Source organism: Polistes dominula, unplaced genomic scaffold (assembly GCF_049000335.1).
Source record: "Polistes dominula isolate Pdom_NZ unplaced genomic scaffold, Pdom_raw_medaka contig_22, whole genome shotgun sequence".
NCBI lineage: Eukaryota > Metazoa > Arthropoda > Insecta > Hymenoptera > Vespidae > Polistes > Polistes dominula.
This window is the reverse complement of record NW_028300966.1, coordinates 3,304,572-3,332,040: the sequence shown is the minus strand read 5'-3', so window position 1 is coordinate 3,332,040 and position 27,469 is coordinate 3,304,572. Positions and strand designations below refer to the sequence as shown.

The 27,469-nt window shown below is 26.5% G+C and overlaps 6 protein-coding genes across 9 annotated transcripts; 2 read left to right on the top strand and 4 right to left on the bottom strand.

Moving 5' to 3' along the window:
• Window positions 1–1,548: 1,548 nt before the first annotated feature.
• Window positions 1,549–12,108, bottom strand: Hao (Hydroxyacid oxidase). 2 transcript variants are annotated; one of them, XM_015315814.2, is made up of 9 exons: window positions 11,885–12,108; window positions 8,619–8,756; window positions 8,198–8,349; window positions 2,939–3,194; window positions 2,729–2,857; window positions 2,515–2,647; window positions 2,204–2,320; window positions 1,896–2,007; window positions 1,549–1,819 (listed from the first exon to the last, which is right to left on the bottom strand). In XM_015315814.2, the coding sequence occupies exons 2-9, from the start codon at window positions 8,750–8,752 to the stop codon at window positions 1,752–1,754; spliced, it is 1,101 nt and encodes a 366-aa protein (XP_015171300.1). In that variant the 5' UTR covers window positions 8,753–8,756; window positions 11,885–12,108; the 3' UTR covers window positions 1,549–1,751. The 2 variants fall into 2 exon arrangements, with proteins under 2 accessions (XP_015171300.1, XP_015171301.1); XM_015315815.2 differs by lacking the exon at window positions 11,885–12,108 and adding an exon at window positions 10,751–10,969.
• Window positions 3,288–8,172, top strand: LOC107063750 (Polypeptide N-Acetylgalactosaminyltransferase 6). 3 transcript variants are annotated; one of them, XM_089172979.1, is made up of 2 exons: window positions 3,288–3,946; window positions 4,674–8,172. In XM_089172979.1, the coding sequence occupies exons 1-2, from the start codon at window positions 3,899–3,901 to the stop codon at window positions 6,300–6,302; spliced, it is 1,677 nt and encodes a 558-aa protein (XP_089029105.1). In that variant the 5' UTR covers window positions 3,288–3,898; the 3' UTR covers window positions 6,303–8,172. The 3 variants fall into 3 exon arrangements, with proteins under 3 accessions (XP_089029105.1, XP_015171298.1, XP_015171299.1); XM_015315812.2 differs by having other exon boundaries at window positions 3,592–4,090; XM_015315813.2 differs by lacking the exon at window positions 3,288–3,946 and adding an exon at window positions 4,154–4,568.
• Window positions 12,109–13,446: 1,338 nt separating the features above from the next.
• LOC107063620 (uncharacterized) lies at window positions 13,447–18,441 on the bottom strand. The gene is made up of 6 exons (XM_089172944.1): window positions 18,111–18,441; window positions 17,156–17,370; window positions 15,994–16,991; window positions 15,618–15,915; window positions 14,529–15,143; window positions 13,447–14,421 (listed from the first exon to the last, which is right to left on the bottom strand). The coding sequence occupies exons 2-6, from the start codon at window positions 17,351–17,353 to the stop codon at window positions 14,023–14,025; spliced, it is 2,508 nt and encodes an 835-aa protein (XP_089029070.1). The 5' UTR covers window positions 17,354–17,370; window positions 18,111–18,441; the 3' UTR covers window positions 13,447–14,022.
• Window positions 18,442–18,616: 175 nt separating this feature from the next.
• LOC107063816 (large ribosomal subunit protein uL2) lies at window positions 18,617–20,682 on the top strand. Its single transcript, XM_015315929.2, has 5 exons — window positions 18,617–18,663; window positions 18,934–19,082; window positions 19,323–19,464; window positions 19,531–19,844; window positions 20,036–20,682. Exons 2-5 carry the CDS (start codon window positions 18,945–18,947, stop codon window positions 20,213–20,215), a joined length of 774 nt encoding a protein of 257 aa, XP_015171415.1. The 5' UTR covers window positions 18,617–18,663; window positions 18,934–18,944; the 3' UTR covers window positions 20,216–20,682.
• A 130-nt stretch (window positions 20,683–20,812) lies between these two features.
• On the bottom strand, window positions 20,813–23,911 carry LOC107063618 (protein toll). The gene is made up of 3 exons (XM_089172949.1): window positions 23,457–23,911; window positions 22,757–23,371; window positions 20,813–22,668 (listed from the first exon to the last, which is right to left on the bottom strand). Exons 1-3 carry the CDS (start codon window positions 23,712–23,714, stop codon window positions 22,249–22,251), a joined length of 1,293 nt encoding a protein of 430 aa, XP_089029075.1. The 5' UTR covers window positions 23,715–23,911; the 3' UTR covers window positions 20,813–22,248.
• A 12-nt stretch (window positions 23,912–23,923) lies between these two features.
• Window positions 23,924–25,278, bottom strand: LOC149032457 (uncharacterized). Its single transcript, XM_089173116.1, has 2 exons — window positions 25,099–25,278; window positions 23,924–24,923 (listed from the first exon to the last, which is right to left on the bottom strand). The coding sequence occupies exons 1-2, from the start codon at window positions 25,276–25,278 to the stop codon at window positions 23,928–23,930; spliced, it is 1,176 nt and encodes a 391-aa protein (XP_089029242.1). The 3' UTR covers window positions 23,924–23,927.
• Window positions 25,279–27,469: the final 2,191 nt, after the last annotated feature.

The window sequence follows — 27,469 nt, the reverse complement described above, 5'->3', positions numbered from 1 at the left end:
TAATACGTGTACGTATATACTCGGAGTAATTTATTTCAACGTGTTTCTTTCATTAGAAATTCGTACGAAGAATTTTGTGTGAAATTACACATGCAATTTCTAAAATATTTGAAAAATTTCGATAATAGCATAAACGAAATTTTGATTATAAAAGAAAAAAGAGATAATGCGCGTCCCGTTCGAAGATGTTCGTGTAATATATAAATAAATAAATAATAAAAAATAGGTGAAATTAAGCCGATGGAAAAAAATGTAATCGAAAAAATAAGAAGAAAAAAATATATCAACGAGGAGATTATACGAGGGTGGGTTGAAAAGTTTTGAGTCTTAACAGAAAAAAACAAAACTAATTTTTTTTTTGCTTTTTTTTTTTGATTAAATAAAAACAAATGTCATCGATAAAAGAAAAAAATAGTGTTTACTCGTGTTTAAACATGAAACTTTTCAACCCCAATCCACGTATAATATATATACATATATATATATATATAAACAGATATCAGAAAAATTTCTATGTTCTCGACTAATGCAAAATTGCGAGTGCGCGTATGAGTGTGTATATATCGTAAATATAAATAAAAGAAAGAAATAAAAAAAAATAAAAATATATATATATATACATAAATTATATAGGTATTATAATAATAATTATTATTATATCGCTAACGTGTGTATATTGCGTATAAATATTATAAATAAATAAATAAATAAATAATATTAATTGACTCCATTATACACGAGAAGAAAAAAATGAGATCTTATAAAGACCAAAGAAGCCAACATACAAGTTGATAGTATCGCAAAAACCATTATATGCAAAGAGAGTAAAAATAAGGGATAAAGATAAAAATATAAAAATATAAAAAAATTAAAAAAAATAATAAAACAAAAACAAAAAGAACAAAACGAAGCGGTTGGCTTGCTGTGTATCTTCGCAAAATAAAAAAAAAATAAATAAAAAAAAGAGTAACCAGAAAAAGAAAAGGAGAGGGAAGAAAAAACAATTCAGTCAGTAAATGAAAATGTTTTTCGTTTGATGACGCACGGTACCGTATTACATCGCATTTTACAGCTATTATATTTTATGAAAGAATGAAGAATTAACAAGGATAACAAAATATGGATGACAATTTATTTTAATGGGTTAGAAAATCTATTAAAAAAAAAAAAAAAAATAACGAAGAATGAATTTTTTTTTTTGTAATCGGTACCGTCGTTGTAAATGTCGTTAATAAAACGCGAACGATCATAAAGGTTGATCCTTTTCGAGAAAAATGGAAACTATTGAATGAATTTTTTCCTTCGGCATACGTACACGCATGTGTGTGTACGCGTAATATGTGTAAATGCGTGGGTGGATATAAATATACGAGATGTAAGAATTGCAGTGCAGACACACATGTGTATACATATAATATACATATGTGAAAATAAATAAATACATATAAAAATAACAATAAAAAAAAATATATATATATATATATATGTATTCAATGAAATGCCAACCATGCGAGTATCGCGAACTATACTACAATTATAATGTTCGTGTTTATTTTGAAAATATTTATTTTTATATTTCTTGTTCATTTTTTAATATTCTTTTTAGTTTATCATTTTTATTATTACTTTATTATTATCATTATTATATAAATTGTCAAAGCAGATAAACAACGAACATAATATGTTTTCGATTATTATCTATGTATAATAAATTGTCGTCAAATAATGATATAATGTGTGGAAGGCAAATATCACAAGTGACTGTAATATGACTCGTGAACGACCATATCTTTGGTAACATCCTTTACGGTCGTACAACCTGTAAAAAAAAGGAGTGACAATATATGATATATTAAAGAATAATAATTAAACAGTTATTAGTAACATTGATTTACCTGTTAAAGTGAAAGTATGATCGATTTCTGTTCTCATTATCTCGAGAATATTTAATGCACCTTTTTCTCCGGCATAAGATAAACCCCATAACAACGGTCTACCCATGAATACCTTTTCGTCAACGATTAGATTTATTGTTTATTTTTCAAATTAATTATTATTATTATTATTATTTAAAAAAAATTAATAGTAATTAAAAATATATATATTTAATGTTTAGAAGAGAAGAAGAATATTTTGATTTCTTCTCATTTTAAAATAATCGTAAATATTATTTTATATCATATATATTGTTATTTTAATTTACCATCTTTGCGCCTAAAGCAAGAGCTTTAAATACATCGATTCCTTGTATAATTCCTCCGTCCATATAAATTTCTATTTTATCCTTTACCGCATTCACTATCTCAGGTAAGACTTCAATCTAAAAAATACAGAAGAAAATATATGTAAATAATTAAACACGTTATCACCAAAATTATTTACGTTTCAAAACTACTTATTTTTCGAATTTAAAATCTATCGAATTTGTGTTCAAATTTTTCAATATTTTTATATATAATATTGGTGTATATTAAATAGAACATTATGATGGTATAAATTTCTCATAATACGAACTGTTGCAGGAACGCTATCAATTTGACGTGCACCGTGATTAGAAACTATAATAGCAGAGGCTCCATATTTCACTCCTAAAATTGCATCTTCGACAGTTAAAATACCCTTTAATACGATCGGCAATTTCGTATTGCTACAAAATCAAATAATACGAATTTTGAAATTAATTAAATTAAACTATATTTTTATAAATGGTGATAAATAATTACAATACTTTTTTAGCCATGTAATATCTTCCCAAGAAAGTGACGGATCGAATAATTCGTTAACATACTCGTTTAAACCTGATCCTGTTTTAGATGTTGTTATTTTATCCGATAAAACACCTTCGAAATTAGCTAATCTAAAAAAAAAAAAAAGAAATTATCTCGAAATTGTATAATATTAACTCAAAAAGAAAAGTAACATTTATAAATATATGAACCTTAAATGTTTAGGAAGTGAAAATTTGTTTCTCAAATCGGCGCGTCTGTTGCCAAAAATTGGAGCATCCACGGTAAGAACGAGAGCTTTAAATCCAGCATTCTCGGCTCTTTTAACTAAATTCAATGTAATATTTCGATCTTTGTAAACGTAAAGTTGAAACCATTTGATACATTTCGGTGCTGCCTCTGCAACTTCTTCGATACTGCTGGTTGATATAGTTGAGAGTATAAAAATCGTTCCTGCTGCTTCAGCAGCTGTAAATAAGTAAATAATTATATAATAAAAATGTATGTTTATTATTAAAAATAAATTATTAATTATATGCAGTTTTCTTTATACAATAAAATATAAGAACATACAGTGTGTTTCAACTGAAGAAAATATATTTTGTGTTTTAAATGATATGAAAAATGTTTATGACAATAAGCGTGTATTTTGTTTTCATTGCATCCCTTGTAACGGATTAACAAAATGTATTTAAATATATTTTTATCATGACCTATATATTATTACTAATAATTAAAGAAAAAGGGTCGAATAAATAATTGATTTTCAATCGGGTCGATACTAGAAGTATATTTAAAGTAAGCGCACCCTAGTGTTACGATAACAGCACCAATGAGCGACGTAGAAACGTACGCATGCGTAGAATCTGGCGCATGCGTAAAGGCACGCGTAAACTCAAAGACGCGAGCATGCGCAGAATAAATCGCACGTACTTATCTCTATCTTAACCTCCCTCCGCGGTTTTAAAGCAGTGTTGTCAGTGTTATTACTGTTGCCGGTACTTCGGCGCGTAACGTTCGGATAACATTAAAGCGCGATGTACCGCGATAAGTATATTTTTCATTGTAAAAAGGATAGATGAGTTGTTGCATTAATAAATAACGATAAAGCTTGAACAACGTGCCATCAGTAAAATAGAAAATTGTACGATATGAGTGAGGGTTGAATCGAAATGATGAGACGTAATGTTATAAGTCTCCTCAAATTCTTCACATTAGCGGTATTTACCGTGTTTCTTACCGTCATTATTTTTCGTTATATAAGACGACCACATAATCGAGAATCAACGACAGAACAGTTCCCATTATTGATTGAAAATGAAGGAAAATTTCCGAGAGATTTGTCACGACGTTTTAACGAACCGGTGAGCTTTTCTCTCTTTCTCTCCTTCTCTACTTCTTTTGTCTACTCGTTTCGAAGCTGACTATACCGATAGAGAGTGAGAGAAAGAAGGTCAAAGACCCATTCACCCTGCGCGCGACCATTTAAGCAAGTCAAACAGGTTGCGTGACATTCCGCACTAGTCAGACTTTCACGTTTCGTGCTAACTTGTATTTTATGATTTTACGGAGATAGTCACGTGTACTCTTTCAATTTCATCGAAAGTGAATTTGATACTCTGACCTTTACATTTAAATATATCTTCCTGTATTATTAATTAATATATTTGTTTATAATTTTATTAATAATTTAAATATGTAACTTTGATTATTAATTTAATATATTCACACATATCTGCAATTAATATGTTTTATTAACGTACCAATTGTATTTACTTATTCTTCCATTTATCATTCTACCAAAGTTTTGCTTGCATGATATTTATCAGAAAGATAAAACGTGTAGGTTTTTCAACTTATCTATGACATCATAAATATAATGAATCAAAAAGATATATTTGCACAAATGTATTTATCATTATAATTTATGATTTTATTTCTTTACAGAATGAGGATGAAAAAATCGATTGGCACAATTACAAACAGATAGAAGAAGATGGAAAAAGAATTGGAACAGGAGAACAAGGAAAACCAGCATTTTTATCTCCTTCTCTCGACAAGTTAAAGGAAAAATTGTATAAAACTAACGGTTTCAATGCGGCTTTAAGCGATGAAATATCTATGAATCGTTCAATACCTGATATTAGGCATCACGAGTGTAAAAAAAAGAAATATTTAAAGACATTAGATCCTGTCTCTGTGGTAATATCTTTTCATAATGAACACTTTAGTACATTAATGCGCACATGTTGGAGCGTTATCAATCGTTCTCCTCCTTCGCTTCTCAATGAGATTATACTAGTCGACGATGCCAGCACAAAAGTAGAATTAAAAAGCAAATTGAACGATTATATAAATAAACATATGCCAAAGGTCAAGATAATCAGATTACCAAAACGATCAGGATTAATAAGAGGTAGATTGGCTGGTGCTAAAAAAGCATTATCAAAAATTCTTGTCTTCCTAGATTCACATAGTGAAGCTAATGTTAATTGGCTACCACCGCTTTTAGAACCGATAGTTCAAGATTATAAGACTTGTGTTTGTCCCTTTATCGATGTAATAGCGTATGAGACATTTGAGTATAGAGCTCAAGATGAAGGTGCTAGAGGTGCTTTCGATTGGGAATTGTATTACAAACGTCTACCATTACTTTCAGAGGATTTAAAACATCCTGCAGAACCTTTTAAGAGTCCTGTCATGGCTGGTGGTCTATTTGCTATAAGTACTAAATTTTTTTGGGAACTAGGTGGTTACGATTCTGGATTAGATATATGGGGTGGAGAACAATACGAATTGTCATTTAAAATATGGCAGTGTGGTGGCCAAATGTATGATGCACCTTGTTCGAGAGTTGGTCATATTTATAGGAAATTTCCACCTTTTCCTAATCCTGGTCGTGGTGACTTTTTAGGAAAAAATTATAAGAGAGTAGCTGAAGTATGGATGGACGAATACGCGGAATATATTTATCGTAGGCGTCCTCATTTACGTTCATTGAATCCAGGAAATTTAACGGAACAAAGAAATCTTCGAAAGAAATTACATTGTAAACCATTCAAGTGGTTTATGGATAATGTAGCATTTGATCTTGTTGAAGTATATCCACCGATAGAACCGGATGACTTTGCTTCAGGAGAAATTAGAAATATGGGTGCACCAGAGTTATGTTTAGATGCTAAAAAGATGAAGAAAGATGAAGTTATAACGGTAGATGCTTGTATAAAAGATAATCCGAAATTATCTGGCGAACAAGAATTTAAATTGACGTGGCACAAAGACATTAGACCAAAAGATCGCACAGATTGTTTAGATGTATCTAGATCGGATATAAAAGCTCCTGTAAGCTTATATCCTTGTCATGGAAAACAGGGTAATCAATTATGGCGATACGATGTAGAAAAACAATGGTTGATGCACGGTTATATACCAAGATGTTTGGACACGGATCCAGGTAGTAAAAAGGTTTACGTAACTGCATGCGATCAGTCATCTCCTACTCAAAAATGGAGAATAGAAAATGTCAATATGAAAGCTATTAATAATTGGGAAAATGTGGGACCAAAGCTCCGATAAATTTTTTCTTTCGTATTGCCATAAAATGCCATTATTTTATATCATCACATTGAGTTTTATTTTTTAAGTGCTGCTGCTGCAATTTTCGATTTAATGTAAATATTGGCAGATACTGCTGTTTCCAACTAGTCATTCTACGTTGTGTGTGAGATTTGATTATTGTTAAAATACTTTAATCAATTGACAGTTTGTAGATATTAAAAATGACAATTTACGTTCTACGTGAAAAATACGATTTTATACGTAATATAATTAAGATAAAAAAAGGAAACTTCTTTACATAGATATTTTCTTTTCTTCTCGTACTACGTATACACGTTCAATCAACATTATCAATAGGAATTTAAAACTATTTGCCGTGTGCCTTAATTCTAACGGCTGCATTTAATATTATCATGTAATGAAATATTAGAAATATCATACAGTTAGAATAGATTTTCTATTCGACTGAATAATATAATATTAAGTAAGTAGAATATACAATATGGTTGCCATAAGAAGAAATTTTGCGCTTTCTTAAATTATTAGAAGAAAAGAGACGTGGTGCTAACAATAATATCATATTCTATATATTTCTAAGAGGCATTCTACAATATTAGAAATATAGGGGTGCTATAATAAAAAAATAACAAATTTCTATCACATTTGTGCCGTAAAAAAATGATATCAACAACTTATTTGAAGAAAAAAAAAAAAAGAAAAGAAAATCCATGGAATATTTTAACATATGTACAATATAGATATATACATCTCATAGATAAGATTTATTAGAACAGAACAAATCACGGTTTATTTTGCATTGATATTTTCAGCGAGATACTTATTGATAACGTTCAAAATAAATCTATTAAATCAATAGATAACAAAATATTGTTTTAAAACATTTCAAAGATATCTTATAATTAGTAAGAATATGATGATATATATACATATGTATACATATATTTAATAATAATTTAAATACATATACATATATAGATATTTTTATAAATATAAATATGTATATACATTTAGATTATTATCATGTATACATAGGGTATTCTGTAACTTGAGGTATAAACGAGCAGAGAGTGAATTTACATAATAAACAAAAATTTAATGAAAAATGTAGAATAAAATTTGGTCATATAAGACTTATGGTTACTTTTTGTAAATTTGTCGAATACACATGCATTTGATTGATTGCAAGCTTGCATCTTTAGAAATTAAAAATCTTATTCGATAATTATAAAAGTAGAGTAAGAGATATCATCTTATTGACAATGTTGTGTTATCAAAATGCTATCAAAAATATCCTGGAGTAAGATAATAATATTTGTCGAATGCACGCACATTTAGCGTATTGCTGGTTACAGGACACCTTATATATATATATATATATATATATATATATATATATATATATTATTATTATAAATTAATGATATTTAAATAAATGGTATTAATAGATTAAAAGAAAATATATTTCTACCATTTACAAAAAATTATGAGACTATAATAATAGACGAATACAAATTTTAAAATTAATTAATTAATTAAAACAAGGAATTATTTAGTTTGATCAAATGAGCAAAGAAGCAATAGTATTATAAGAAAAAAAAAATAAAACCGAACTAAATTTTCATTCAATGACCTACATTTTAGATAATTAAAGTAAATATACATAATACATATATGTATATATGCATTTTAAAAGTGTAATAATTATTAAGTGACTGTGATGATAATGATGATGATGATGATTATAATGATAATGATGACGACGATGATGATTGTCTTGTATAACATTCGATTATTATTATTACTATTTTTGTAAAACGTTTATATGGTTTAATAAAAATATAGGAATATTTTAGTTCTTATCATACAATTGTTAATATTTAAATTAAACTTACCTTTAGCATTAGCACATTCACCATCGGGGTGAGCCATGCGTTGCATGGCAGCTGGTGCTACCCCTAATGGCATAGAAATTTTATCCCCTAATATCGTCGTGCTTAGATCTCTTTTCGAAACATCTCGAAGACATCTAGGTTTTATTCGATACCTAGAAAACACACAAATATATATATTTATATACAAGTGAATAATTCATATAATGAATTCATTTGAATTTTATATATGTGTATATTAAAAAAATGCAAATCTCGTTTAGATTATATTCTTTATTTATTAATTAAAATCAATGATATATCAATTTTTATCTTATGAACGTTATCTCGTAATTTGTTTTTAATGACTTTTAAAACAAAGTCTTGAGTGTCTCGATAATTGTCAAGATAATAATTATTATTATTATTTTTATTAGATGAGTACCTTCTGAAAGCTTCTCTATTCCATCGTAAACTACATTCATCGCCAGCACCACTTTTATAATAATCTCTTACGAAAGGCGGTAAATTATTATGTCCATATTTTTCATAATCTTTTACGCATACGAGGTTCGCCATTTTCCTTTGAAAAAAAGAAAAACAAGTTATATATAAAAAATAGAAAATTGTATAAAAATGAATTAAAGTAAGATATCAAGAATGATCTTACGATATTTCATATTTTAATTTAAATGAAAAAAAAAATTCAATATATTTTTATATTAAATTATATCTCAGGAAATTTCGTATATTATATATTTTTCCGTTATTCTATTATTGAAAGTCGAACATTGTAGTAATAATGTATCTCTTATCAAAGTAAATATTAGTATTGTAAACCTAAACGCGCTATCATTAAATAACATATGTATAGTTGATATATATATGTGGGATTCATCGATTGAATAATCGATTCCTTCTTAATCGTATCGCTGGATCTTTCTTCAGATCGTCGTATTTTTACCCGTCCTTTATTTATATGAACGTCTAACTCTCTTAACAACTCTTTTCCTAGAAGAACTTCGTCACGCATATCTGACCGACCTACTACAAATACATCCGTCACATACTTATCGCCTTTGATATCGATATTCGCTTCAAATTTTCCTATCGATTTTGTAATTACATTACCGAATCCTGTAAATCGTAGAACGGTTTCACATAACGCTGGTTTTCCTATCTTATTATACAGGGTGGGTCACCACATTTTACCATCTAGATTTACGTTATTATTATTACGCGTAGCAGACAATGTTTCACATGGAGTTGAATGGCTTTGAAAGGGGTTCATACTGATGGTACTTTTTTTTTGTAGGTGGACGTGTAAAGGACATATGAAGGTCATTAATGTTTTTTTAAACGGAATCATATATTTTTTATTGCATCGTCTGATGCTCTTTCATATTATTTACAAAAAAAGTATTAACCTATTTATGTAAAAAAATTATTACTTTAGGAGATATTTTAATTTTTATGTCTATTTACAAAAAAGGTTCAATGTGGCAACCATTTGCATCAGAATACTTTCTGAATCGAGAAATTAATGACTCATTAACGTTTCTTAATGTATCTGATGTTATTTTCTTGCATTCATTGATGAAACGATCCCTCATATCGGCCATTGTAGTCGGAGGCTCAGCGTAAACTTTATTTTTTAAGTAGCCCCATAAGAAAAAGTCGAGGGGCGTTAGATCTGGTAATCGAGCCGGAAAATAAATGGGCCCACCCCGTCCTATCCAACGATTTGGGAACATTTGATTTAATGTATCCCTTGCTATTCTTGAATAATGAGCAGGGCAACCATCCTGTTGTATTCACATTATTTGTCGTGTATGCAATGGTAAATCGTCTAAAAATGTCCATAGAGTGTTTGATAAAAAATTTTTTGATAAATCCATTCGTTAGCTTTCGCGAAGTCAAAAGACAAGCTGGAATTAGCCGTAAATGCATTTTACGCATACTGATAAAGCACAAAAACCATTCATATCATGTATCAAAGGTTCAAGAACTGACCGCAAATGACTGTTATCAACGTTTAGAATTTTGTAATTGGGCTCTCACTCAAAGAGACAACTTTTTCAGCAATGTTATATTCACGGATGAAGCAAAGTTTACGAAAAATGGATCATTGAATTCAAGAAATGCCCATTATTGGTCAACGAAAAATCCTCATTGGTTTAGACAAATGGATAATCAACATCGATGGAGTGTAAATGTTTGGGTGGGCATACTAGGCGATAAACTTATTGGTCCATACTTTATGTATATTTTATGTATATTTTATATTTTGGTCTGGTAAGTGATCCTTCGATAAAGTATGGACCAATTACAATAAGGTGCTATGTGTCCGTAGTCATTACATTTGAAACATTTAAGTCCAGCACCAAGTTATGAGGGGAACCGCAATTCTACTTTTTTCCTGAGACACGTCTGAATAATTGCTGACATTGCCGTATTTTTTAATATTTCTTCGTGAAAATTTTATACAATATTCTTCGAATGTCATACTTTAAAGTACCATTGGTTTTAATAAAGAGATTTTAACTGTGTCGTCACAAAAAATTCACAAAAACATGCCTTTTTTTGTACGAATTACCCTTCCCCCCACCCTCTTAAGGGGGAACACACAGTCTTACTATCTTACTGTTACACCAACACTATCGATTACTATGCAACTTTTAATTTAGCATTCACGCGTGGTCAACTTTTACGCGCAACGCCCTTATTCAACTTTTCAATCGGATTCGCACTGTTGGTAACCGTAACACAACTTTACAACTTGAAACAACTTTGCGACTTGATATTGCAATCGTGAGACCTATTTCCTTTTTATAATTCCGGCTACGAGCCCCCAAATGTGGGTTTCCCCTTTTCCCGTTAGTCTTCCGTTAGTTATATCTAATCAACGAAAGGAAGGAATTCAGCGGTGTTGTCAAAAGTTGACATAGAAAGAAAAACCTCTCTTCACGGCTATGCAATATTTAATATAAAAAATAATAAGAATACAAAATAGTTGATAAAACGTCTTTTCTCTTTGGCCACTAAACGATGTATCTAACTCTCACTCGCTTTTCTTTAATTTCCTTCTTTCGGCGACGCTCTTGCTAAATCTAATCGGTTGTTTATTTCGCATTTGTTCATCTTTTGTCCGATTGCACACGATACTCTTTGGCTCAATCATGCTTACGTGCCTCACTCACACCTCTCAAACTCTCACACTCTTACACTCTCACACCCCACATATATGCATAATGATACAAAAAGAACTGGAATTTGAATTATTTAGGAAAGTTTTGCATAAGAAAATAAAGTTATTTATAACAGAAGTCGTAATAGGGGCTAATTTGACTGATATTATTTTCTACATATAATTTTACAAAAGTTTTATAGTAAAGTTTATTTACATTTATAGGTAAAGTAAATCTATATTTATGATTAGTAGCATTATTTTGTAAAATAATATATTACAACGTTTTAATGATATTTGAATTACTAACAAGATTCTTTTTGGAAATTTTCTGGAAATAAGACAAAGATAAGCGTATTTGGCGTAATTTACATATTAGATAAGATTTATTAATTGTGTAACACGAGTATAACGAATGTGTTATGTTATACGGATGAATTATTTATTAAAAAAAAATATAATGCTTTTTTCTGGTTTTTTTTTTTTAATTTTTTAAATAAGAAATATTAAATTTAAAAACTTACTGTGTGTGCTCGTTAAAATAATTAGAAGTATCGTTAATAAAATAATATAATAATATTATTGTAACGATAGTGTTTTCTTGATACGTTGAAGATTATTTTTCACAATGATTGATAACACGAATGACGACGTTCATTTACGCACATATATATATATAGATAAAGAAGCAGAAAATCAACGAAGAAAACTATCATCAGTCGTCTTGGAAGTCTGCTGTATGACTGATGCCAGAAAGAAAATTACTAATATAATATACAGTATTCATAGAAATTATATGACTATATTTTAACTGATAAAAATGTTTATATATACTTGGTAATATTCCGAGCTAAAGATAATTCTCACTTTAGAATGTATCTAAATTTATTCCGATTTGATATTATTTTTCTTATTATTATTATTATTATTATTATTATTATTATTATTATTATTTTCGAATATTTTTTTTGTATATATATTTTAATTTTATTTATGAAAAGACGCGTTATAAATTTGTATCAAAATGTATTTTTGATAATATTCGAAACATCATAAATAATTATTTTTCGTTTGAACAATTAATACGAGTTTTCTTTTATAATTGCATTTTTACGTTAATTAATATAAAATTTTTGAAATATCAGAAATCAATATTATATTTACAAAAAATAAAAAAAAAGGATAGGGTAAGGTTCAGATTTAATTACTATTACAATATTACACATTTTTACTATTTGTACTATTGTACTATTTACTATTTACTATGTGTATTATTACATATCATAAACGGTTAATATAAAAATTTACTTTTTTTTTATTTCATACAAGTTAAATTTTTTAATAATAATAATTAATCGCTAATTAATAAGCGAATTTTGTCTTAAAATTTTGCAATATTTTTCGAATTATGTTTAACATCGCTGTGAATTTGAATGATATATATTCTTTTACATTACATTAAAATTTCTCACAATTTATCTTCGTAACGAGAATTATTAATAATATACAAAATATATTATTTAATATATACTTTGTTTTTTTTATCACTTTATTTTACTTTAAATTATCAAAATAAAATATCTCATTTAATGTGATAAAATAAAATAAAATAAAATACTTTGTTCACTCAAATTTTATTTCATTACTATTTTATTTCAATTTTAAAAAAAATGTACTAATTAAAATAGTATTTGAAATATCATTTTCAGATACATTGTCCAGAGCTTTCTGATTTGTCTTAGAGTGATTACACATTGGACGCTTTGCTAACGTCTTTTTGAAAGAGCCCAATGTTTTGTAACCGCTCTTATGTTTATTCTTTATATATTAAAGAATGTTTTTATTATTTTTCTTCTTGTTTTCGGAAAATATTGTAGTTTTTCTTATTTAAAAAAATAAAAAAATAAAAAACTATCTATACTTTACGAAAATAATAATTAACAATTTCAAATCGACCACATTGTCAATTAAAATATTTTAAGATATGATACATTATAAATTAAATAACAATAAATAACAATAAATATGAGATTATAAATGTATATGTAAAAGTGATAAAATATATAAAACAAATTCACACTAAACAATTAGATATGACATAATAAAAATATTACGTATTTTTAACAAAGATTTCAATCTTTCTATAATAATTAGTCTCTACTATTATATGAAAGAAAAATGACATGTATTCAACACACATTATATTTTTGATAAGTCTGATAAATTATTTAGTACAATATTATCATGACTCAAACAAACATAATAGTTACTTTTTTGATTAAATATATCATACTTGCAATGTATATTATATAAGACTGATGAGAGAGAGGTAAAAGGTAAACAAATGACCAACAAGTTTCGTATTTTCATTTTTCCTTTGGATCCTAAACGAATTTCATTGTCAGATGGATATAAGAAATGATCATCAGGATGATATCTACAATCCATTGATAACTTAGTTTAAATACTTTGATTTGAAATTAGTTATGTACAAGACACAATGTTATCTCAAAGAACAATAATAATACCATTATTACTAAAACACACGATTACTTACAACAAAAAGTACCATCAAGTATTAGAAGCAAAATATTTACAATAAGGATTAATTTTTTTAAATTCTACCCGTAACGTACACGTTTTTGTTTTTTTGTTTTTTTAATTATTCTTGCACTTCTCTTGCAGTAAAATAAACTCCATAATCAAGACCTCTACGTGCTAACCATAATCTGATATATTTCCTGTTATAGTATACAACAATACAAACAATTAGTTGAATTCCTATGAATGCACCCAAAAAAATATAATTATTGTTAAAAGTTATGCACGAAGTGTCTAATTTTATCATATGGACAGGCACATCTTTATCCACACATTTTATTTCATTTAAATCATTATAAGTATTTCGATATTTTTTGATGAATAATATAGCATCACGATTATAGCATTCACATATAATTGGATTACCACTTAAAGTCAATTTTTTCCATTTTACAGATGACAAGTAATGGGACGCTCGAAAATCAATTCTTGTTATATTATTATTTTGTAATTCTAATATCTGAAAACATAATAAAAAGAAGAATAATTTAATGTGAACATTTTGTTAAATATCTTTAATCAATATATATATATATAAAAGATAGTAAAATAAGAATTTGTTCGTACTTCGATGGTACTTGGTAATTCTACAACCGCTATTCTAGTTATATTGTTATTGGATAACATTAAACCTGTTACTTTTATGGGAAATGATGTTTTGGTTGATGGTATCTCTGTTAAAAAATTTCCCGTTAGATTAAATATAACTGGATTTTGTCTTCTTAGGATCATTCTCATCTCATCGATTAAAAATGTAGACAAATTTCTATACGAGCAATCAACAATACGAGTTTCATCCAGCGGTCTTATTCTACAAGTACAACCTTTTTGACATAATTGTACAGAATTATAATAATCACGTTCAAAACATGTATATTCTTTTGATTCCAGATCACTAATTTTGATTTCGTTCTTTCCATCAGGTTGTATACACGTTAAATCATCAATTATAAAATTATAACGATCGTAAATATCATAACGCATCTGATATTCACGATAACGCAAAAGATTATACAAGGCACAATCACATAACAAAGGATTATGTTTAAAATCTATGGTCATGTAACGATCTTCCATACGCCAAGATACCTTTTCTTCGATATTACTTAAATCAATATGTCTGATTTTATTATAACTCAGATCGATTGTCGTATCGAGTGACGGTACCGTGAATATAGATCCCTAAAAAAAAAAAAAAAAATTTAAATAAATAGAACTAAATAATAGACGATTATTGAAAGTAATATATTTACTTTCTATTTTGTAATATTATATTTGGTTGTTCGGAAAGTTCGTGCCGATTTTTGGTAAGTGGCATAAAGTTGTTTTACTAAAAAAAAACCTGAAAAGTTCTGAAAGGCAGAAATTTTGAAGTTACCCTTAAAGATGGAAGGAACAGAATGACACTTATATATAATTTAATAAATATATACATCAAATAAAAAAAAATTTTAATTTGTTGCGTTTCAATCTTCCATCTGAATCGGCACGAACTTTCCGGATAACCCAATATTTAATGATTTATTCAAATGACATTACTACAAAAAGTATTTGATTGGCAATTAAGTAATTGCGGATTTTACCACCAATAATTTTTCTTGAAACATCCGCAATTACTTAGTTGTTAATTGAATAGAAAAAATGAAATATATTTACCGGTATGTGTTCAATGAAGTTGTGACTCAAATTTAAATGTATTAAATAAAAGTTACCTATCGACCAATCTTCAAAGAAATAATTAATGGTACAGTTCGATAAATCTAATTTTGTGAGATATTGATTAGAATAAAATACTGACATTTTTTTACTTATGTGAGTTAATCTTAATGGATTGTGAGATAAATTCACAAATTTTAAACTTATTAAAGGATGAAAAGCCATTAGATCGATATCTTCTATTTGATTTCTTTCTATATTCAATGTTTCTAAGTCAATCAAGCCGTAAAATATATATCTAAAAATATTCATTATTGAAAAAAAGAAAAATAATAAAAATATATTTCTTTTTGTCATAAATTATTTAACAATTTACCTTGATAAATAAGTTAGTTGATTGTCGGATAAATCGAGTACTTTTAATTCTTCCATATCTTCGAAAATTTTATCAGGAAGATATTCAATTCTATTATTCTTTAATGACAATTGTTTCATCAAATGTAAATCACGGAATATATTGATGGGTAATGTAACAAGTAAATTATCATATAAGAAAATATACATTAATGATGTTGAACCCGAGAAAAGATTTTCCGGTAAAAATTTCAATCCGTTATCGTTCAAATAGACTTGATAAAGTTTGGTCAAATTCGCCAAAAGATAATCTGGTAAGGTGTCTAATTTGTTATTATTACTATATAGAGTTAAGTCTTTCAATGCTGTAGTTTTTTCGAATAGATTTGCTGGGATAGAAGAAAAATTATTCATAGAAATATCAAGTTTCTCCAAATTTGTTAATTCATAAAAAATGTCCGATTGTAGACTGGTTAATAAATTATCTAATAGATTCAAACTTTTTAAAGATGTTAAATGATAAAACATGCGACAATCTAGTTCTGTCAAATGATTTGACATAAGATTTATATTCTCCAGATGTATTAAATTATTAAATGTTCCAGGAATTATATTGTCTATTTCATTTCCAAATAAATTAATTTGTTTTAGATACGTATTTGTACGGAAAATATCAACGGGTAGGTCTAACTTATTATTTGATAAATCAATATACTCCAAATAAGGAAAATCCCAAAACAAATTATTAGGTATATTGGTTAAACCGTTTTTAGATAAAATTAATGTTTGTACACTTCTGAATCCTTCAAGATGTTCTCTTTCTAATGTTCCGAAAAGATTTTGATAAGATTGAAATTCGAGCATGTATGTATCTTTTATTGCAAATTGTTTTAACACTTCTTTTAAACTAATATCATTTGGTAATCTACATCTTTCGAAGCTCAGAGATTCAAGAACCTTATCACATATATCGGTCTTGACATAAAAATGTTCCCACGAGCTCTGATTAGAACAAATGATCTGTAAATTTATCAAAAAAAATACAAAATAATTTGATTAAACCAGATATAAGATTTTAAGATATTCAGAATAAAATCTCTATACTGTAAAACAAATGTTTCAATACAATTGATAATGATATTGAATAAAATTGCGTTAAATAAAAAAGCTTTCCGTGTATATACCTTTACATTTTTTGATGATTTAATGCTGACGAAGAATTTTGCACTTGCATTAATACTGCAATTAATATTTAAATCGTTCTTACTAAATGACAAGCAATCGCAAGATGGATTATTCTCGCAAGGAGCATATAGCGTTTGTTTAGCACCATTGATTGATGTGAACGTAATTAAAAATATAATTAAAATTCTGATAATCATCTTCTATTAATTATACACTAGAAGAAGAAAAAAAACATTTAATGTTGTTCGCGAATATTTCAATTTAACAATATATTTTAAAACAAAAAGAAAATTTGTAATGCAAGTTTGCAATGAATAATTACGTTTGATAAATAAAACTATTTTAATAAGCTAAAATACCAGAATAATTTTTTAAAACAACAACATTTACTTTAATAATAGATTCATATAAGTTAAAAGAGCTGTAATTAATAAACAAAATTAAATACTAAAGATTTTACATAATGTAAATCTAACAAATAGACACAAATAATAATTTTGTTAAGTTACCTTGCTATTTCGAATCAAATTTACTCGGCAGTTAACATTCTATTACAATTAAATATATTTATTTCTAATAGTTTATCAATTAAAATTCGATCTCAATGGAGAAAGTTATATCAATCGTAAACGCAAATTATATGAAAGATAAAAACAAGTAAACAAGGAACTTCAATGTAATGTAATGAGCTCGCTATCTCTCTGTTCTAATGTAAATAGCTTACATTAGGTATTATTACTTGTATGTGTCCTTTCTTATAATTAATTTACTTTATTTTTCTTCGTCTTATATGATACTTATTATTTCTCTTAATTTTATTTTAATTAATCACTAATGAAAATTATTCTTTTTCTTATTTTTTCTTTTTACTAACTTTAATCTAGCATTGTATTTTCTTGGATTATTTGTATTTTTAAATTGTAATTAAAAAAAAATAATAACTTACACACTTACCCAGAACTTCAGTTGACCATTTAATAATTGATAATGATTTAATATTATAATAATAAAATTAAAAGAGACAAATAACGTATTTTTTTTGTTCGTTTTAATTTAAATTGTTAGATCAAAGTAACTGTTTAGCACAAGTCTACTTACTTCTATGTAAACCCGACAAATAATAAAACTACTAGAAGGATTCGTATTTATATAATGGTAAGAACATTAGCAAGAAGCCTAAACTAACGATTTATTATTAGATATATCGATAAAAACTATGTTTAGTATAATTCTACTATTTAAAACATTAACTCATTTGGTTAAATTAGTTTTAGGTATATTTGCCATGCTGAATAAATAAAATAATTAAATAATATTATTTATAATAAATATTAATATTGTAAACATTTTCAAATTTATTTCTCTATATTTAGTTATATGTAGAGTTCATTAAATTATCTTATTTTCAAACGACGAAAATTTTCGCGCGCTTTGGAACTAGACCTGAATGTTTAAGTTGGTAGGCCTGTTCTTTTTTAGGTTCTTTCATCTTCTGTTCGTTTAGTGGGTATGTCGATAATTTTATTTCTCTTACGAAATCAACTTTGATTATTGACATTATTATTAATCTAGTTGTAAATAAGTAAAATTTGATCATATTTAAATATTATTTATGTTTTATATCCAATATTTTTCTTCTTAATATATTTTTAAAAAAGTTTGATTGAAGTATGGATTTATTTGAGGTTAAGTCGTTATATTAACGTACATAGTGTGATACTTGTATACACATATGCTATTATCTTAAATTAAATAATATTGAATTCTTTTTGTTTAGGTCTATAAACCATGGGTCGAGTAATACGTGCTCAACGTAAAGGAGCTGGTTCTGTATTTAGATCCCATACAAAAAGGAGAAAAGGAGCACCAAAACTTCGTTCTTTGGATTTCTCTGAAAGGCATGGATATATTAAGGGTGTAGTAAAAGTTAGTATTTCATTTTTTAGAAATTAAAATTATTTTTTTTTTCACATATTCTGTATGGTAAATATCAATAAACTTATGTTTTACTTGGTTGGTCATTATCATGATGATTTCTAGTATACCTACTTCTGAATGTAAATGTAGATTTCAAACTAGAGGCTCTTTCTGAAGGTTTATCTGTGTATTTATAAATAATATAATTTTTTCGTTATTGATTATTTAATATTCAATTTTGCATTATAGGACATAATTCACGACCCTGGACGTGGTGCTCCTCTTGCGGTTGTTCATTTCCGTGATCCTTATAAATTTAAAAGACGCAAGGAATTATTTATTGCACCTGAGGGAATGTATACAGGACAATTTTTATATTGCGGAAAGAAAGGTATAAAATCTTATTATTTGATCTGTTATTTGTTATTGTGTATAATTTTTTATTGACATTTTACAGCTACATTACAAATTGGTAACGTTATGCCCGTTGGTACAATGCCCGAAGGTACTATAGTCTGTAACTTAGAAGAAAAAACCGGTGATAGAGGCCGTTTGGCTAGAGCTTCCGGCAATTATGCTACCGTCATTGCTCATAACCCTGATACTAAAAAAACTAGGGTAAAATTGCCATCCGGTGCAAAAAAAGTTATTCCTTCTAACAACAGAGCTATGGTAGGAATCGTAGCTGGAGGTGGTCGAATTGATAAGCCGATCTTAAAAGCTGGTCGGGCTTATCACAAATATAAAGTCAAGAGGAATTGCTGGCCTAAGGTAGGATACTTCATAATATTTGTGTACTTCCTAATATGCATGTATTATATATTTAAATGATGCTTTTAAGACATTTGAGACCTGAATTATAAATAACATGTAGATAAATTTTGACTGATTTATATTGATTATTGAAAAAAATAATCTATATTCAATACAAAGATTTTTAAATTAAACATTTATACTTTTAGGTTCGTGGTGTTGCTATGAACCCAGTCGAGCATCCTCACGGTGGTGGTAACCATCAACATATTGGTAAAGCTTCTACCGTTAAACGGGGAACCAGTGCTGGACGCAAGATCGGTCTTATCGCTGCTCGTCGTACGGGTAGAATAAGAGGTGGAAAAACTGATACTAAGAAAGACGATTAGCTTAACAATTCATTACGTCTTTGTATAAGCTTTAGAACTAAAAGCAGAAATAAAAGTTTCTTACCTTTTAACAGACACGGAACATGCGAATTAAAAATTATTATTATTATAATAAACAAATTATAAGACAAATAACCTATTTTTGCTCTTTTCCATTTAAATTGTTAGATCAAAGTAAGTATCTTGTACAAGCGTATTTACTTCTGTGTTAACCCGAAAAATAATAAAACTAGAAGGATTCGTATTTATGTAATGGTAAGAACATTCGTATTTATATAATGGTAAGAACATTCGTATTTATATAATGGTAAGAACATTAGCAAGAAACCTAAACTATTGAATTATTATTAGATATATTGATAAAAACTATGTTTAGTATAATTCTACTATTTAAAACATTAACTCATTTGGTTAAATTAGTTTTAGGTATGTTTGCCGTGCTGTATAAATAAAATAATTAAATAATATTATTTGTAATAAATATTAATTATTAATTTTTTCTTTTTCTTCTTCTAAGAAAAAAAAGTCATCCTTTTAGCAAAACAATAAGCAATATATTCGTAATATAGTTAGTATATTATTTACAATCAATACGAGTTTAATTTTATTACTATATTTTTAAGTTAATTAATAGAGCTTTTTAAATATCAGAAATCAATATTATATCTTCAAAGAATAAAAAAAAAGGATAGGGTAAAGTTCAGATCTGGTTATAATACTATTAAACACCATAAACTATTAAAATATATTTGCATTTATTTCGTACATATATAATTTAGTATAAAACATTTCATTTGTTTACAAAATTATATTTCTGAAAATAATATTTTATTTGCAAGTTAATTATCCTAAAATTTGCAATATTTTTCTAAGTATGTTAAAAATCATTGTGATTTTGAATGATATCTCCTTTTACATTACATTAAAATATCCCACAATTTATTTTCGTACCGAGAATTAGTAAAATTCTACAAAACATATTAAATAACATATATAATACTAGCTAATATTATATATATTAAAAAATATCTACAGTCAATATTATTTTTTCACTTTCCTAGTTGATTTTAATTTATATCATTAAAGTCAAATATTTTATTTAATTTTATAAAATAAAATCAAATATTTTATCTTCGTTTTATTTTTTATTTTAGTAGTTTTTGATTTCAATTTTGAAAAATAAACTACCTAAGATTGATTTTGAAATATCATTTTCAAATATATTTTCCTCGCTCATTCAAATTTATCTTACGTTTACTCTTTATGTACAAAGTGTCATTTTATTGTGTTTCTTTCCCTAAAGTATTATAGTTTTCTTTTTTTAAAAAAAGAAAAACTAACCACTTAACGAAAATAATAATTTAGAATTTCAAACCGACCATTGTCGATTCAAGTATTAAAATATAATAAATTACAATTTAATAACAATAAATAACAATAAATATGAGATTATAAATGTATATGTAAAAGTGATAAAATATATAAAACAAATTCACACTAAACAATTAGATATGACATATTAAAAATATTACGTATTTTTAACAAAGATTTAAATCTTTCTATAATAATTAGTCTCTACTTTTATATTAGTTCGATAAATTATTAGTACTATATATTCATGATTAAAACGAACACAAAGAATACTTTTCTGATAAAATATACTATACTTGCAATTTACATTATATAAGACTGCTCACACACACACACACAATTAAAAGAAAAACAAATGAACCAACAAGTTTCGTATTTTAATTTTTCCTTTAGATCTTAGGTGATCTCAGATAGATACATGAAAAGGTTGAAAATATCAAAAAGACGACATTTACAAACCTTTAAGACTTAGTTGGTTGTTTTGTTTTTAATTAATCATGTATGAGACACAGTATTTTTTCAAAGAACAATAAATAATACCATTAAAACTAAAACACAAGACAACTTACAACAAAAAGCCCTCAAGTTATAAAAATAAAACGTTTACAATAAAAATAACTCTTTTTCAAAGTTCAACACGTGACAAAAGTTTTCCTTTCCATTTATAGACTACTTCTTCTATCAGTATAAGTAACTACATATTCTTCTCTAGTAGGATCAGCCCATTGTCTCCTACTCTCTACATTAAAGTCCAGTTTTTTAATAAAATAATACAAAAAAGGACAAGTACACCCAATTAATATCGCCAAGAGTGGTACCCATATATGATCAATTCGTTTATGATCACACAAATTTTCTATTGCTACTGTATTCATAAAAACATCGTTATTTTTACATCTTAAATTTCCAAGATCGTTGTTAAGACCTCGAATTGATACGAGGAATCTAATTAGATCTTGATTTTCGCAATTGCATCTAATTGGGTTCCCACTTATAGTAAATCTTTTCCAAGCTACTGATTTCAAGGAATTTACAATTTCAGAATTAACTATTGATATATTGTTATTATGTAATTCTAAAACCTAAAAGAAAAAATAAGAAAAATGTATACAAATTTAGTAATTATATCTACAGAATTAAATAAAAAATAGTAAAACAAAAATATAGTACTTGAAGGCTTCTTGGTAATCTATCAAGAATTATAGTAGATATATTATTATTGGATAAGAGCAAACTCGTAACATTTATTGGATATAAAGATTCAGTTGATGGTATCTCCGTTAAATAGTTTCCTGTCAAATCTATAATTAAAGGATAGTCTTTTTGATAGATAAACTTTGACTTATCGATTACAAATTCGATTTTATTATCATAAGAGCAATTTAAAATACGAGTATGGTCTGACAGTCTTATATTACACTGACAATGATATTGACATTGTTTAGTAGTATTAAAGTATGCGTCTTCACTGCATGTATAACTTTCGAAATGCAGATTACTAATAACTCTATCAATAATTCCATCAGTGTTTGGACACATTAAATTTCCGAATGTGATATTATAGTTATCATAAACATCTTTGGTCATGTTTTCTCCAAGATAACGTAAAATATTATAAAAAGAACAATCACATAATAAAGGATTGTGTTGCATGTAAATAACAGTATTACGGTCCTCTTTAGACTTAGATACTATTTCCTCGATCTGATTTAAATTTAAATTTCTTATATTATTATAACTCAGATCGACTATAATTTTGAGTGACGGTAACGTGAATAAAGATGTCTACGGGATACAAAAATAAATAAATGAAGCTACATTTAGACGATTATTTAAGTTTATGTATTTATACTCTATTTCATTATCTTACCGATACGTTACTAATCATGTTGTGACTCAAATCTAAAACTCTTAACTCATTGTTACCAGTTGACCAATCATTAAAGAATTGTTTAATGCCACAATTCGATAAATACAATTCTTTCAGAACTTGATTTTCATTAAATATTGGCAATTGGTGATCTATATGCATAAATATTAACGGATTATGAGATAACCTTGCAATGTTTAGATTTTTAAGTGAGCGAAATCCCTCTCTGCTTACAAATATTATTCGATTTCTTTCCATATTTATTTCATATAAAGAACCCAAGCCTTTAAATAGATCACTAAAAAATAAACAGTTTTTAAAATAATTGCATAATTAAAAAATAATGGTGTTGATACTTATGTACACATGTATAAAGTTATACTTCTTTGGCGTAAAAAAACAGAACAAGTATACAACTTGAATGACTAAAAATTAACTCAAAAATATATTTTGGATAAACTGTTAATTAAATCACCTTGATAAATTAGAAAGTTCATTGTTTGATAGATCGAGTTCTAATAAATTTACCATATCTTTAAAAATATAATCAGGAAGAATTTTAAGTTTGTTGTTTTTTAATGACAGATATTTAACATTTTTCAGACCATGGAAAATCTTCACGAATAAAAATGTGAGAGAATTGTCGTTTAAGTATATACTCTCTAACGAAATTAACTCCCAGAAGAGATTTTCGGGTAAAAATGTAATTCTGTTATTGCTCAAATAGACATGTTTAAGTTCTTTTAAATATGATAAAAGATTCTCTGACAACAAGTCCATTTCATTATTTAGTAAATATAGTTCTTTCAATTTTACATTTTTTTTGAACAGATTTGATGGGATAGAAGAGAATCGATTACTAGAGATATCAAGCTTTTCCATATTCTGTAAATCATGAAACAAAGTCAACGGAAAATCTATTAAGTGATTACGTGATAGATCCAAATATTTTAAAGATACTAATTGAGCAAATGTTTCAGCTTTGATTTCATACAAATGATTTGAACCAATATTTAAATATTCCAGATTTGTTAAATTATTAAATGTTCCGTTATGTATCTCTTCTAATCCACTATAAAATAAATTAATGTGTTTTAACTTCGGATTCTTATAAAAAATATCACCGGGTAAAGAAAGAGAATTATTTGATAAGTCAATATGCTCCAATAAAGGAATATTAATAAACAAATCACTAGGAATCTTAGTTAAACCATTATGAGATAAAATTATTTTTTTCAAATATCTAAATCCATGAAGTTGCTCTCTTTTTAGGTTTTCGTAAATAGCTTTAAAAGATTGAAATATGAGGATTTTTGTGTCTATTGCACCTAATTGTTTCAACACGTCTTTTAAAGTAGGTGATTTCGATATTCCACAGTATTCGAAGCTAATATATTCAAGTATCGAATTGATTTGCATGCTCTTGAAATAAAAATTTTCCCATCCGCTCCAATCCTTACAAATGATCTGTAAATTGATCATTTTATTTTACTCAAAGAAACTAAGAAATTAATTGATTAAAACAAATATAAGATTTAAGATATTCCGAATAAATCTCTGTAATATAGAAATAGCTTTGCAATTTAAAAGAAAACAGTATTTAATAAAATTGCTTTGTATTAAAAAACTTCCGTGTATATACCTTCACTTCATTCCTTGATTTTATGGTGATGTTAAATCCTGTACTATTCTTACCATCACAAACTGCATTTATTTGCATCGGATCTATTGATGAACAATTGCAAGTTGGATTCTCTATGCAAGGAATACATTTGATTGGTATGAACGTAATTAAAAATATGACCAAGATTCTGATAATCATCTTCTATTAATTGTCGACTAGAAACAGAAAATAAATCGAAGAAATAAGTTTAATGTTGCTCGTAATAATTATGTTTTAAAATACAATTTAAATTGAAAAAAAATTGTAATATAAATTTGCATTAAAGAACTACGTTTGACAAAGCTACGATTTATTGCTCTAACTATCTTTTCTTATAGTTGTTCAAATTGATTTTTATTGGTTTCTGAGATTTTACGTTATCATTCCAAAACTAGAACGAATTTGGGATTGTTTATAAAAATATTGAAACGCTTTTATATATATATATATATATATATATATATAAATAGTATAAAAGAAAACTCATTGAAATATGAACACACTGGAATCTAAGTTTCTAAAAAGATTGATTTCTATATATATCTTTGAATTCAGAATGGTACCAAGTACCAAAATAGTATAAAAATTAATTTTTTATATCAATTATTTGTATATCAATAGTACAAATTAAGATTCAACATATACTATTATCGCAAATAGTAATATCAAAACTTTTTTAGAACACCGGAAATGATAAATCAATTACAATTTCAAGAAATGTATTATAATGAGCGAAATACAAGAAAAATCTTGTTGTAAAAGGAAAGAAAAAATAAATATTTACTTTAATAATAAATTCATATAATATAAAAGAGATGTAGTAAACAAACAAAATCAAATATTACTGATTTTAAATAAAGTAAGTATAGCAGAGAGCTACAAATGATCAGGTCGTTAAGCTATTTTATTATTTAAAATGAAATTTACTTAGCGATTAAGACACTATTTAAATTAAATGTATTTATTTCTAATAGTTTATTAAATTTAAAATTGACCTTCATCGAGAAAACAATATCAACCGTATATGCAAATTATATGAATGAAGAAGAAATAAGTAAACAAGGAACTTCCATATAATGTAATATACTCGCACACTTTTAATTTAAATACATTACATTATACATATATTATCACTTATATGTGTACATTAATGTGCTATTCTTTCTTTATATTTCTTAGTCTTATATTTTTATTTTTATTAATCACTAATAAAAATTATTTCCTTTCTTTTTTTTCTTCCTTCTTACTTTATTCTATTATTTTTTTTTTGATTGCTTATATTTTATAAATTGTAATCAAGAAACCTAATTTACAATATATGCTATGTTTTACTAACACTTGTTTGATATAAGGAAAATGATTTCCATACTTACCTACAATTTTAGTTGAATAATTAATAAATAAATGATTCAGCTACTTTATCTATATTTTGATGTAGCTTCTGTTGCTTGTCTCAATGATTTTAATAGGTTCTAGATGTTACAATGTCTCCTATAAGTTTAAAAAATAAACTAAAATTTTATTTCCAATTTTATGCGTTTTTAAATACAAAACAATAAAATAATCATCCGGACAAAAGACAACTTAGAATTAAAAAAAGAAAAGATAAAAACATTAAAAAAAGTTAATAACATAAAAAGACGGTATATGATTTGATAATCATTTTATATAATGATTAACCTAATAATTAATTTATTAATTTAATAATATTAATCAAAGTAATTATATTTATTAAATAAAATTATAATGGTGGTATATATATTGCATAATATATTTCTGAAATCGATAATGAATGAATACATATTTAAGTAAATATATATATAATCATAATTCTTATTATTATATGTAGCAATTAAAATATACTAAATTATTTTTAATAATAAATTTATATTATAATAATTAAATGAAAAGAAAAATAACGTATTATTGTTCGTTTCAATTTAAATTATTAGATCAAAATAACTATTTAGCACAAGTCTACTTACTTCTATGTAATCCCAGAGATTAATATTGCTTCGGAAAGAATTTATATTTATATAAGGGTAAGTACATTCGCGAAAACCTAAACTAACGAATTATTATTAGATATTACGATAACAATTTTTTCTAGTATAATTGTTACGCAATATCCACAGAAACAGACATGATTACAAACGAATTCTTCAAATATAGAGGAATCTCACTCATTTTGAAAAATAATAGGAATTTAATCAGCGGATACACCAATTTTATGTCGATTTTCAAAAAGCGTACGATTCAATAAAACAGAAAAAAATGTTCGAAATTTTAATAGGAAAGAGGATACCAATAAAATTGGTCATCTCAAGTTTTTGTAAAGGAAACTAGGGGT

Excerpts from the sequence above, each read along its gene's own strand:
- LOC107063750 (XM_015315812.2), top strand. The coding sequence starts at position 3,899 with ATGATGAGACGTAATGTTATAAGTCTCCTCAAATTCTTCACATTAGCG. Across the intron at positions 4,091-4,673 it reads CACGACGTTTTAACGAACCG|AATGAGGATGAAAAAATCGA; the intron begins GTGAGCTTTTCT and ends ATTTCTTTACAG.
- Hao (XM_015315814.2), bottom strand. The coding sequence starts at position 8,752 with ATGGCGAACCTCGTATGCGTAAAAGATTATGAAAAATATGGACATAAT. Across the intron at positions 8,350-8,618 it reads AATAGAGAAGCTTTCAGAAG|GTATCGAATAAAACCTAGAT; the intron begins GTACTCATCTAA and ends TGTGTTTTCTAG. Across the intron at positions 2,008-2,203 it reads TTGCTTTAGGCGCAAAGATG|GTATTCATGGGTAGACCGTT; the intron begins GTAAATTAAAAT and ends GTTGACGAAAAG.
- LOC107063620 (XM_089172944.1), bottom strand. The coding sequence starts at position 17,353 with ATGATTATCAGAATTTTAATTATATTTTTAATTACGTTCACATCAATC. Across the intron at positions 15,916-15,993 it reads CAACTAACTTATTTATCAAG|ATATATATTTTACGGCTTGA; the intron begins GTAAATTGTTAA and ends GAATATTTTTAG. Across the intron at positions 14,422-14,528 it reads AATTACCAAGTACCATCGAA|ATATTAGAATTACAAAATAA; the intron begins GTACGAACAAAT and ends TTATGTTTTCAG.
- LOC107063816 (XM_015315929.2), top strand. The coding sequence starts at position 18,945 with ATGGGTCGAGTAATACGTGCTCAACGTAAAGGAGCTGGTTCTGTATTT. Across the intron at positions 19,083-19,322 it reads ATATTAAGGGTGTAGTAAAA|GACATAATTCACGACCCTGG; the intron begins GTTAGTATTTCA and ends TTTGCATTATAG. Across the intron at positions 19,845-20,035 it reads AGAGGAATTGCTGGCCTAAG|GTTCGTGGTGTTGCTATGAA; the intron begins GTAGGATACTTC and ends TTATACTTTTAG.
- LOC107063618 (XM_089172949.1), bottom strand. The coding sequence starts at position 23,714 with ATGGAAAGAAATCGAATAATATTTGTAAGCAGAGAGGGATTTCGCTCA. Across the intron at positions 23,372-23,456 it reads ACATGATTAGTAACGTATCG|ACATCTTTATTCACGTTACC; the intron begins GTAAGATAATGA and ends TGTATCCCGTAG. Across the intron at positions 22,669-22,756 it reads GATTACCAAGAAGCCTTCAA|GTTTTAGAATTACATAATAA; the intron begins GTACTATATTTT and ends TTTTTCTTTTAG.
- LOC149032457 (XM_089173116.1), bottom strand. The coding sequence starts at position 25,278 with ATGATTATCAGAATCTTGGTCATATTTTTAATTACGTTCATACCAATC. Across the intron at positions 24,924-25,098 it reads AATCAAGGAATGAAGTGAAG|ATCATTTGTAAGGATTGGAG; the intron begins GTATATACACGG and ends ATCAATTTACAG.